This window comes from Hypomesus nipponensis, chromosome 9, assembly GCF_054491055.1.
Source record: "Hypomesus nipponensis isolate SF chromosome 9, ASM5449105v1, whole genome shotgun sequence".
Taxonomy (NCBI): domain Eukaryota; kingdom Metazoa; phylum Chordata; class Actinopteri; order Osmeriformes; family Osmeridae; genus Hypomesus; species Hypomesus nipponensis.
The window spans coordinates 26,646,998-26,658,913 of NC_140369.1; the positions used below are offsets into that span (position 1 = coordinate 26,646,998).

Below are 11,916 nucleotides of genomic sequence, written 5' to 3' on the forward strand. Positions count from 1 at the left end.
TTAAAGTCTTAAAGTTGCGTCAGAAAAATCACATTTCAGTACAATGGACAGCGTCTTGTTAAGTGCAACTTCAGAGACACGTACGATGGTTGTCCTTACGAGCATGTTCGGGAAACGCACATAAGAAATAACGATGGATGGTTATTTTGATAGTAGAGAACCCTCGTAACAGCTATGATCCATCGTTATCGGGAAACTCAGCCCTGGTGCGGTTTTGAGCGGGGGAGCGGAGATTCTCACTGCTCCCTTCCGCTCAAATGTTCTGACACTGTCAGGTATACTCAAGAATACAAACATACCGACCACATGCTGTGCCACGTAAGGAAATATTCAGTTGAAGAATATCAAGAACCAGAACAAACAAAACAAGACCGTATTGTTTTATTGTTTATTATAACAGTGCTTAGTATTTTATAATAGGGTTCACATTAATTCACGCTATACAAATAGTAATGTGGACTACTTTCTTGTGTCAGTGAGGGCTGTCGCGAGAACGGATATCAGGATAGCATTCATACTGGTATATGGCCTACCCCTACTCAGCCACTACTGATGCAGTTTCTCTCCTGTGTGTTGTCTTGTGTTTAAGCAGAGTACGACTTCGAGCAAAGACTTTGCTGCACTCCTGACATTGATAAGGTTTCTCTCCTGTGTGTGACCTAATGTGCATAACCAAAGATGACTTCAATTTGAACATTTTGTTACATTCTTGACATTGATAAGGTTTCTCCCCTGTGTGGGACTTCATGTGCACAACCAGATTACCCTTCTTACTAAACCGTTTGCTGCACTCCTGACATTGATAAGGTTTCTCTCCTGTGTGAGTCCGAATGTGCAGAACCAATTGTGACTTCAATCTGAACATTTTGTTACATTCCTGACATTGATATGATTTCTCTCCTGTGTGTTTCCTCATGTGCACAACCAATTGTGAATTCAATTTGAACTTTTTATTACATTCTTGACATTTATACGGTGTTAATAGATGTCTCTGCATGTGTTCGTTTAGAGAATGTTTTCGAGCAAATTGTTTGTTACATTCCTTACATTGAAAAGGTTTCTCTCTTGTGTGTGTACTTGTGTGTTGTATCAGATGTTGCCTTTGAGCAAAGCGTTTGCTGCACTCCTGACATTGATAAGGTTTCTCTCCTGTGTGTGTTCTCATGTGCAGAACCAGACTAGAACTCTGACTAAACTGTTTGTTACATTGTTGACACTGATATGGTTTCTTTCCTGTGTGTCTCCTTGCATGATAAACTAAATCCCTCTTTACACTAAAGGTTTTGTAACATTTTAGACACTGATGTAGTGTTTGTCTTCCGTAACGCAGCATATACCTTGGCAGAGCCTCATTGTTTTGTGTTCTGTTTCGAATAAGCAACTCTCCTCCATGTTCCTCCTCCTCCCAACTCTGAGCTGTAAGACAGTCTGGAGCTCCAACAGAGAGGGGCTGAGAGTCACCGTCTGGTTCTGATGCTGTATAGTCTTGTTCATCATGGTCTGCTTTGATTTGCTCCTCAGTTGTGTTGCTGGGTAGACAGTCTCCTTCTCTGTTCTCCACTTCAACAGTTTGGTCAAGATGTGAATATTCAGAAAAGTCCTCATGATCCCAGTCATGTTTCACACTGGTTGAAGTGAACACTGAGTGTGTAGTTTCAGACTGCAGTCCTTGGAGCTGCTCTTCCTCCTGATTGGTCCACAGCTCCTGCTCCTCTTTTATCTGTGGGGGTTCCGGGAGAGAGCGCAGCTGCACATCTGGGGGAAACAACAGTAGGTTTGTGATAAACTTAGTCATTATGCAACCCAACATGTCTGACAGCTAAAACCAGACCAATATTTTGTGATCTTAGCATTAGTTAGTGCTGTCAAACGATCACAATATTTAATCACAATTAATCGCACATTTTTATCTATTCTAAATGTCACTTGATTACTTTTTGTCCCATTATTTTTTCTAATTTTAATGCTCTTATCAACATGGAAAAGTGGATCGCATTGCTTAATACAAAAGTTTAATTTTTATTTGAAACAACAATGCAATTGCCTAGCTTTGACAAGGGGTCGGAGAATTCGCATCAGCTGTATGCTTGGCCATCAAGTGGTATTTCAGACTGTGATGTGCTGCGATGATAGGTCGGTTTACAACAACAAAACACACAGATCACTTTGGTCTTGTCAATGGAGCCATATGGCAACTTTTTTTAAGTAAACGTTCCATTCTTATTGGCATCCATTTTGGCGTCTCGCGCTTGCCATCCACTCAAAACGTAACGTTAGCCTGCTACTTTTTAGCCGGCTCAGGTCAGTAGTTGTTGAAACGGCATGTGAAAAAGTTTATTAGGTCAAAAAGAATGTTAATCTTGCGATAGAAAAATGTACGCCGTTAAAAGGGTTTTGCGTTAACGACGTTAACGCATTATAACTGACAGCGCTATTCAATATTAATACAAAATTGACACCTTTACAAAATCAACAACAACAAACAAACAACACTAGTGCTAAATAACTATTTTAAATGGTCGGGTCCATGACGCAGGTTAAGTAGCTAGCTCCTGAGACTGCTCAGCAAAAGAACAACAGGGAACCCACTTGTCTAGCAGATCAAGAAATGTTTGTAGGTACCTACCGAAAAGTAACTAGACTTAGCTACAGTATTTGTTTATTTGAAAGGATCCCCATTAGCTGACGCTGAAACGACAGCTAGTCTTCCTGGGGTCCAAAAAGTACATAAAACGTAATCACAATCACAATTACTCACAAATATCGTATATATATATACACACCAAAGAACAAGAATGCTATAGGCCTACTGTTTTGACCACAGAAGGTTGATTTTTTATCTTTGGGTAAAGGGATTATCTTGCCCTCTTTCCAAAGTTTTGGACACACCCCACCCATCAGACATCTGTAAAAAATGTGACAGATTGGTTTAGAAATATGTCCCGCTGATAACTTCAACAGCCGACTATCCAAGTTGTCTGTACCAACAGACCTACCCACAGTTAAAGATCTCAACAACATTTCCACCTGCTCAACATCAACCTGATAAAATTCGAAACTACACATTTATCCTTCATAATACACCTTTCAATTAGCTCATTTGAGTTGGAACCAACAGTGCATTTCATTGTCTCTTTCATTGTCTAAGGTTAAAAACCTTATTAACAAAATAATTATTAAAATAGTTTGCAATCTGTATTGGCTCAATCAAATAGACCCCATTCAATTCAACAAAAGAAGCGCAAGTGGATTTTTTCCCGATAATTTCATTGAGTACATTCCACATTCTCTTACTATCTGTACCACTATCATCAACTCGTTTATGAAAATATTTTTTCTTTTTCGCCCTTTTCTCCTTGGTCACCTGATTCCTTAAAATATAGTAAGATCTTCTGTCCTCAAGAGAGTTTGAAAGTACTGCAACCTTTTTAGCCTCTTTTATTAATACTTGGTTTTTCAGTATTAATGCTGAAGGCTCGCTGATATTGCATAGCGTCGTTGCTAACGTGTGCTGACGTTGTAACGTTGTGACAGTGTGTATGTGAGAGACGCTTGAGTGACAGAGAGATGGAGGGAGAGCAGAGAAAGGGAATGCAGCTGAACGAATACGCTGCGTGTTTTTGCCTAAACAGTATTACCATTTTTTTTTTTATGAAACGCAATATGTGGTGGCCGGTGTTGATTCTGTGGGGCACCGCCACAAATGATTCTGTGAGTGGGAAACACTGCATCTTATCGATGTCTCAAAAGCAAGTAGTGTTATGCACTGATATCAAATGAAATTCGCTGCTAATGGAGTTTAGTTAAAACTGTAGACCAGGGGCGTTTCTACACAGGGGCCTACAGTGGCCAATGCCCCTGTAAAAATGTCCCTGGCCCCCCCTGAGGTCACTTATTTTTTTTAAACATTTTTCTTCTCCTAGTAGTCAGCCCCTCTGATTAAACATTGCCCCCCCCCCCAGTAAAATTAATATGGAAGCGCCACTGCTGTAGAAGTCCTTTCAAGAAATGCAGGACTGTTGTGCAAATCAGCAATGTAACGTTAGCATAGAAAACTAGAGATTTTTTTTTACGTTTAAATTAAAAACATGGTTGGAACACAAAACAAGACTGTTGTAATTTGGATTCGGATTCTGGGTGATCTGGCCACCATTGTTGCCGATTGCGCAGTGTATTCTGGGTATCCCTTGGTTTCAAGTATGAACAATGTACAATGGAGATGCGGTTAGAACCGAACCTGTACTGTACTGTTGCCAGTGGTACATGACAGTGCCTCTACTGGCACATGACAGTTACTATTCCGTTGATAGTGGTACGCAAGTGTCTTGTGGCAGTTGCATTGGGTGTCTTCCAGCTTTTAATTTTTTTTTTTTTTTTTTTTAAACATTGGTGATCAAATGTTTTTATTCAGTATAGTCACACAGGGTGGCAGAACACTAACATGGTGTTATTTCAAATTACAAACAAAATGCTCAGACATGAGAATGTGTCCCAGGACCAAAAAACTGAGGAAAGAGGGGGAGGAGGTAGGGAGACATTAAAAACCACAACAGTAAGAATAATGTCTGCAGCTTACAAATAAGACATACAGAAAGAGACATAAACAAACAAAAGACATTGACAAAAAGACAGACATAAGACATAAGGGATCACAAATGCACAAATAAACATAAGAAGGTTTTCGCACAAGTCAACAGCATGGATTTCAAGGATTCAGAAGTGTTGAGCCATGTGTCCAAAGTCTTTTCTGATGCTCCATTTATGCGAGCTGTAGAGTTCCATATATATGAAATCCAAAAACGAAAGAGTCCATGTGCGAATAGACAAGTCATCAGGTGGTTTCCAAGCGCTTGCAATCATGCTCTTGGCAGCTGCAAGTCCAGCGAATACAGCACGATTTTGAGGTTGAGAGAGCTGAAGGGCTGACAAATCATTCAGAATCAAAACACTGATAGTAACAGGTACAGTATCAATAATCAAGGGAGACATTTTGGATGCAACAATGTTGCCACATGCCACAAGTTTTTGGCTTGTGGTAAAACAATTTCCGGATAGGATGGATGGGCAGAGATCTCTGCCAGGGGACACCGTATGCCTTGAGTGCTGATCTTAGCTGAAGGTAAAAGAAAAATGAGGAAGGTGGTAGACTGAATGCGTTTTGTAAGTCGAAAAAAGGTAACAAGCCAGCCTCGCTAAAAATGTCCTTAAGATAATGAACCCCCCTCTGTTCCCACTGTGGAGCTGTTATAGGCCTCCCACCAATCAGGAGTGCTGTATTGTTGAATAACAAAGTGTATGCCAGGTACATGCTAGATATATTATATTATATATATAGAGATATTAGCAAAAAGAACGTCATGGAGTGACCATGGCTCTGTCATAGCACTCTCTAAAGTGCGCCAGCAAACAGACAGGTTTAGACGGGAGAGTACAAATAATGCAGGACTCAAGGGGCAACCTTGGCGTGCAGATCTACACACTGGAAATAAAGAAGAGGAGGTGCGTCCGGTTAAGACCCGGGCTGAAGGGTTAGAGTACATAACTTTAATCATACCAATGAAAGTGTTACCAAAGCCCATCACCTCCAAAACTGACCATAAGAATGACCATTCAAGTCTATCATAGGATTTCATTGTGTCAATAGAGAGAAGTGACATTAGCGTGTTTCTGTCTTCTGCAGCATCAACAATGTGGAGAAGGTGTCTAACGTTATCTGCAGCCATCCTCTTTGTATGAATCCTGTTAGGTCAAAATTGACTAATTTTGACATTTGAGACTCTAAATGATGGGCTAAGAGCTTTGCAAAGATTTTTAAATCAGAGTTTATCAGGCTCAGAGGTCAATAGCTAGAGCACTTTGTAGGATCATTATCCTTTTTCAAGAGCAAGGAAATCAAGGCTGTGTTAACATCCCTTGAGAATTCACCCTTCTCAATAGAGAAGTTAACCATGTCAAGAAGGAAAGGACCCAACTGTTCCCAAAAAGTTGCATGAAATTCAGGGGTTATCCCATCAAAGCCCAGTGATTTTCCTTTTTGCATACTCTGTACTGCCACTCTTAATTCTTCTATAGGAATCAATTTGTCGAAGTCAGCCGATTCCTCTAATGATAAGTGAGGCAAGGCAAGCTGATTTAACCACCTTCAGCAGTGAAGCCTATCCAGAGTAAACTCTGATTCATACAAATTAGAATAAAATGTCTGAAAGGATATTTATTTCAGCTGGGTCAGTTCTAATATTGCCATCTGAAGATTTGAACTTCGCCCCACCCACAAAACCATTTGGTTGGGAAGTTGGGTCTGGAGGGGCTCGTATTGGGGACAAACTATATAAAACCAGGAGCTGGGCAGACCAATGAAATTGCCAGGGCGGGCTTTATACGATTATGGACAGATGATCAACAACGTCACGAAAGAGCGCTTGGGTTGAATTCATTTTCATCAAACAACATATTACGTTGCTCTGATTGGTTGTAGGTCTATCCAATTGAGCGAAAAGGCATTTGTTTTACGAGTTCGGTTGAAACACGCCCCATAGTCACAGCCCAATGGAGTTTTCAGACTAATATTCTGACTAGAATTATGAGTATGACAACATCAGGCTACTCCAAAGCTATTTGATCAGTAAAATTAGATTGCAACAATGAGTCTAATCTGGTATATTCAGCTTCAAGGTTTTGTAGGTGAAGTGACCTATCTTTGCGAGCATTAGAGCAGAATAATATGGTATTGCTCCTGATAAAACCTTTTATTGCGTCCCACAATATCCTGGGGTCCTCTACAGATCCAACATTAATTTCTGCAAATATCTGGAATTCTCCAATAAACTTTTTTTATTTCAAGAAAAAAAGAATTGAAACAAATCATGCAGCACGTTGAGACAGTTGGCCTAGGGTGGTGATGCAAAATACCCCTTTATGGTCAAACAATGCCATTGGAAGTAACACTGCTTTATCAATTGAATGAAATAGTTGAGCTGATAAAAAAATGAAAATGTATTCTGGAAAAAGATTTATGTCTACCTGAGAAAAAGGAGTAATCCTTACAGGTGGGATTAACTGCCAAATATCTATAAGCCCCAAGCTGATGGCCCATAATGTTAGAGCCTTTGTGGCCTGAGCCTGCTTCCCAGTGGCCTTTGCGTTCAACCGATCAACATTACGGTCCCACACAGCATTGAAGTCCTCACCAACAATAGAAGAAAGGTCCGTTAACTCCAGCATCTGGCTGGTATTATAGAAATTGCCATCAAAAACATTCGGCGCGTCAGCTGACACGTGCAATTTTCCTAGCACTAAATTCTAATGTGGAGATCGCAATCCTGCCTGCATTATCCGACCAGGGAGACAAAACTTTTAGTGGGAGATTCCGTTTGACTACAATGGCAACTTGCTGAGGAGGATGCAATTGTATGATAGAATCTATTGGCCAAACGCCCGGTATCAGCCTGTAGCAAATGCGTCTTCTGCAATAAAGCAATGTCAACGTTTCTCTTTTTTAGTAAACCCAGAGTGCTAGCTCATTTATGAGGGGCATTCAGTCCACCACAATTCCAAACAAAAAATGAAAGATCAACCATCATCAAAAAAGCTGCGTTCTAAATGAAAGCATATGTGGGAAAGCATATTGCTACTACCTTTCACTCCAAGCAATAGTGCATCCAAAGTTAAGTCCCTCAATACATAAAACATGAAAGACACAGAACATGAACAGACAAGACAGTGATACAAAAGGGAAAGCGAGAGAAGGGGGGAAACGTAGCCAAAAGGCTAACACTCAAAGTAGGTCTGTGATCAAGATTGGATATGGGACAGCAAAAAGGGAACAAGCCCATAACTACCTTGTTGCAATAGCAACTGGTTCCACACCAAGATAACTTTCAAGTAAACGCATTTCTTGTCAAAATATAGAAAACGAAAAGCACAACATTGGAAGCACAATGGAAAGGAATCTCCAGCCTCGTGGCCTGCAGTGCTCTACGCTAATGTTTTCACCAAGGACTACATATGCTCCGAAATGAAAAAAAATAGGAGCACAGTGTTTTTTTTTTATTGTATTCTTTTATTAAACATAACTTAACACAGGGGCGTTGTTAGACCTTTTTTACAGGGGCACGTGCCCAGTATAAATCTGCTGTGCCCCAGTCAAATCTAAAGTTTGAGTTTTAACAAACCGAAAACACAAAGCTTGCATTAATTATAGATGTCCCTGCCAAAGCTGATATCAAACTTGCGTCCCTGAACTGTTATATAGTGGGTTAAGCGAGGGGAGTTTCTATAGCCTAATAGTGCATTGTGCGCAACAAGCTTGGAAGAAGGGATATGAATATAGAGGCCTGTGCCCCAGTACAGTTTTATGTCTAACAACGCCACTGACTTAACAGTTAATGCTAGACAACTAGCAACTTTCACTCTGATAGAACTAGAACAAATAGTTTAAGAAACATGATATAGTTAGTTCATATTTTCTTAAAATACTGGGACAGTATATACTATGTATGCACGCCAAGGATTAAAAGACTTGGTTGTCAAAGCTAGGTAGACCTAGAGCCATATAAAAAGAGAGTTGGGACATTTCCATAGACTCCCATTGTAATTGAAGAAGGCAGAATTAAGCGTGTCATTTGCGACCTACAGTCCCAAACATTGTATTTTGCAACGTTCAACCCCATTCATGTTCAGTGTTACAAATCAAGTTAGTTGATTTTGAAAATAGTTTTAAAATACTGCAGTAATTTGATCAATTTACCAGCTAACTTGCTTCGTAACACTGAACATGAATGGCGTAATACTTTGTGAAAGACCCAGAAAACACAAATTTCTGACGAGGCAAAATTGAGGACAATTTTGGAATCCCTGCTGGACATATTTTTTAGGTCTCGAAAAGAGGACCCCTGGTCACCCAAATTTTATATAGCCAGCTTTACTTCAAGTTTATTGTAAGATATAGCTTGTTATATTCTAAATGCACATCTGATTAGAGCTAGCAACAATGAATTGCAGATTAAGGTGTCCCCTATCGACCAGCTAACTGTCGACGCTCGGCAGGAATTTCAGGTCCACTCTCTAAAAACAAACGACCCTCTCACTGGACATATTCCATAATAAAATGTTTAATTGAATGCAATTAGTTGCCTTGTATATTCTGTTCTATTTACCAAACTCCTTTCTTGTCTTAAATTGAGCTGGTGTGAGCTATGGTAGCTAGCATAGCCATTTCTAGCTCTGCTTGACAATATAGACCAATTATTTGTTTGTAAACATTCAGGATACCCGCGCAATGTGGCTGCAGAAAACCGGGAAAGGATAGCACTTTAAATGGCAAAAGCACAACACGGATAATACACAGTTAAATTTAAAAAAGACCAAAAAGGTAGAGGAGGACAGCCTTTAAGAGAGAAAGCAATTACCCATTGATCTGTCGCATCAGAATTTTGATTCGGGTTACAAAAGTCTTGAAATTTGATTGAGAATGTCGCCCGGTACAGACCGCATAGTCGAGCGGCAACCATGTATTCACGTCATGTGACATATGTCACAAAGTTCATGATTTTATAGTTTTACAGTCAATTCTACATCTAAAAAGTCGAGCAGGGCAGCTTTCAAGAGATATGGGAATTCTGTTTTTAGCCAGCTGGTCCGATTATTTTTCTGATTTGTTAAAACTGGCAATCTGAGTGAGACTGCATCCCCCTTACACTGTTTTACATTAGCCTCAGTCAGACTCGCTCACTGGCAGTGTGCACAATGTTGTATTTCACTCCATACTAAACCAGAAACGTCAGGGAGGACTGCCTAATATAGATACAAGCCTGATGAAGACAGCCAGCATCTCGGATTTCTTTAACCAAGCCTGTTTCATTCGTCATTTGCCTGAGAAAGCCAGGCTGACCTCCGTTAGCCAGGCTAGTTTTGCCCGATCACTTGGTCAGGCTATTTAAGGGTATCGGGGTCAAGTGACTTTTGTGCATAGACAACTGAAACGTAAACGTATTTGTCCAAAGGCCAAGAGCCTCAAAAAGTTCATATCAATCCCTGCAATCCAGTGGCCAGAGATATATGATGACCTGATCGACACTCCAAGTGTAATAGACCGGGGAGAAGTTCGTCTTTTGCAACCGACATGCGCAGTTGAGCCTGCTTGACAGTTGTGTGACGTAGGGTGATAATTGGTGTATTGCTGCCTAGCGTTATAACTTAATGTAATACATAAATGTTAATAAAGTATCAGACATATACATAGTACAGCACCCCAGTAACCAATTGATACTATGTGTAGGCTATACCAAAAATGTCAGTAAATCGAGATGCTGCTACTGTCTGTCCCGATGAAAACCATTCAAACAGGTTGCCACTGCCAGCATTGTTTTTTTGCAGCTACTTGAACCAAGTGATCAAGTGTCGGCGAGATCACACTCGTAACTCTTTATTTGGCTCTGGCACATTGGTTGCGAATCGTCGCTCGCGCGTCATTATGCTATGTTTACATATTGCAGTCGCGACTCCGTCACTTGCTTTCCATGTGAAATCAATGGTATGCCTCACTTCATCGCCCTGTTGTTCCGTGTATTGACAACAGCCCGTCACTCGCGCACTGTGCTCGTAAATTATTTTTCAAATTAGCACATACATATTTTTAGGCGCAAATGCGAGTGAAATGGTCGCACTGTAGAGCCCTGACATTAGGTCACATACGGAATGGAAAGAAAAACGGAGTAAAATTGATTTTTGTCTGTCCCCCCTATATCTAGCTCTGGAAATCTATCTGTATCTCTGGCTCTGTCAATGAATGTATTCTATAGTGTCCGTAAATAGGCCTAGGGCCTTTGTCTCCACTCCAAAATTAGTGATTTCTTATGTCTTTTTAAGCGTTTAAATAAAACGCACTTCGACAGGTTATCACATGGTTTTTCCATTTGAAGCTACGCTCAACACGTTTGTGTCGGTACAAATTGTTTTGAAAGGTCGATACAGCTTCGTGAGCACGGTATCAAGCGTAACAAGGTGCCTATCCAGAGAGTCATGCATCGGGTCGCATAACACCGTTACGTTAAGGTGTATGTACTCATTTTCTGACCGTGCTACATCAAATAAGATATAATGAATACAAAGACACTAGATTATAATCAACAATAGTTATTAATTTCGAACCTGTTCGGTGAAGCTTGATTTCAGGTTGAGTAACAATGTCCAACAACCGTTGCAGTCGCGCGCTCTCCTCCTTTGAATTTTGTATCTCCTCTTCGAACTCGGCAAACGATTTTTCAGCGGCCGCAAATATCTCCAAAGCTGCCGTTGTTAATCGTTGAGTGATCAAATCCCTGAACACATCTAATTTGGACATTCTGGTGCTGAAAAATCGGAACGTTTACGAAACTGTAACTCAAGGAAGCTACAAGGCTCGTTCTTTCTAGCCGGATGTAAATAACTCTTGCTGTTCCAGTGATCAGTTCACTGGCCTCTTCGAACCTATCCTGGCGCCATCTGCTGTGGTGGAGTTGGATCAGTCGTGGCTTGATTGCATATAGATCGGCACAAACTGAAAAAATACTCTATTTTTCTATAGGCACAGTATCTAAGCGGTTTAGAGATGGTGTCCCGTAACTATATAATGTGCTCAGTGGTACTTACAGCAAAACAATGATTGTCCCTGAACGACCTCCTAGTGAAGTTCCTAAACCATGTGACTGGTTCCTGTGTGTGTGTGACCCTGCCCATCTCCCCCTGGCCTCCTCCAGGTAGATGGAGCCCAGGTGCAGGTAGATGGGATGTGTGTCTGAGGCGTCCACCACTAAGTCCAGGGTCCTCTCATAGCCCTCCTGAGCCTTCCTGTGCTCCCCAGTCTGGTTGTGCAGGTGACCGTCCAGAGCCACACGTCTGGGTCCTGCAGAGAGGGGAACCATCAGGAGAGAGATTACA

General features: G+C 40.9%; 1 protein-coding gene across 1 annotated transcript; it reads right to left on the reverse strand.

Moving 5' to 3' along the window:
* Positions 1 to 374: 374 nt before the first annotated feature.
* LOC146274040 (uncharacterized) lies at positions 375 to 11,434 on the reverse strand. The gene is made up of 2 exons (XM_084706325.1): positions 11,149 to 11,434; positions 375 to 1,755 (listed from the first exon to the last, which is right to left on the reverse strand). The coding sequence occupies exons 1-2, from the start codon at positions 11,339 to 11,341 to the stop codon at positions 536 to 538; spliced, it is 1,413 nt and encodes a 470-aa protein (XP_084562451.1). The 5' UTR covers positions 11,342 to 11,434; the 3' UTR covers positions 375 to 535.
* Between the last annotated feature and the right edge of the window lie 482 nt (positions 11,435 to 11,916).

Excerpts from the sequence above, each read along its gene's own strand:
- LOC146274040 (XM_084706325.1), bottom strand. The coding sequence starts at position 11,341 with ATGTCCAAATTAGATGTGTTCAGGGATTTGATCACTCAACGATTAACA. Across the intron at positions 1,756-11,148 it reads AATCAAGCTTCACCGAACAG|ATGTGCAGCTGCGCTCTCTC; the intron begins GTTCGAAATTAA and ends TGTTTCCCCCAG.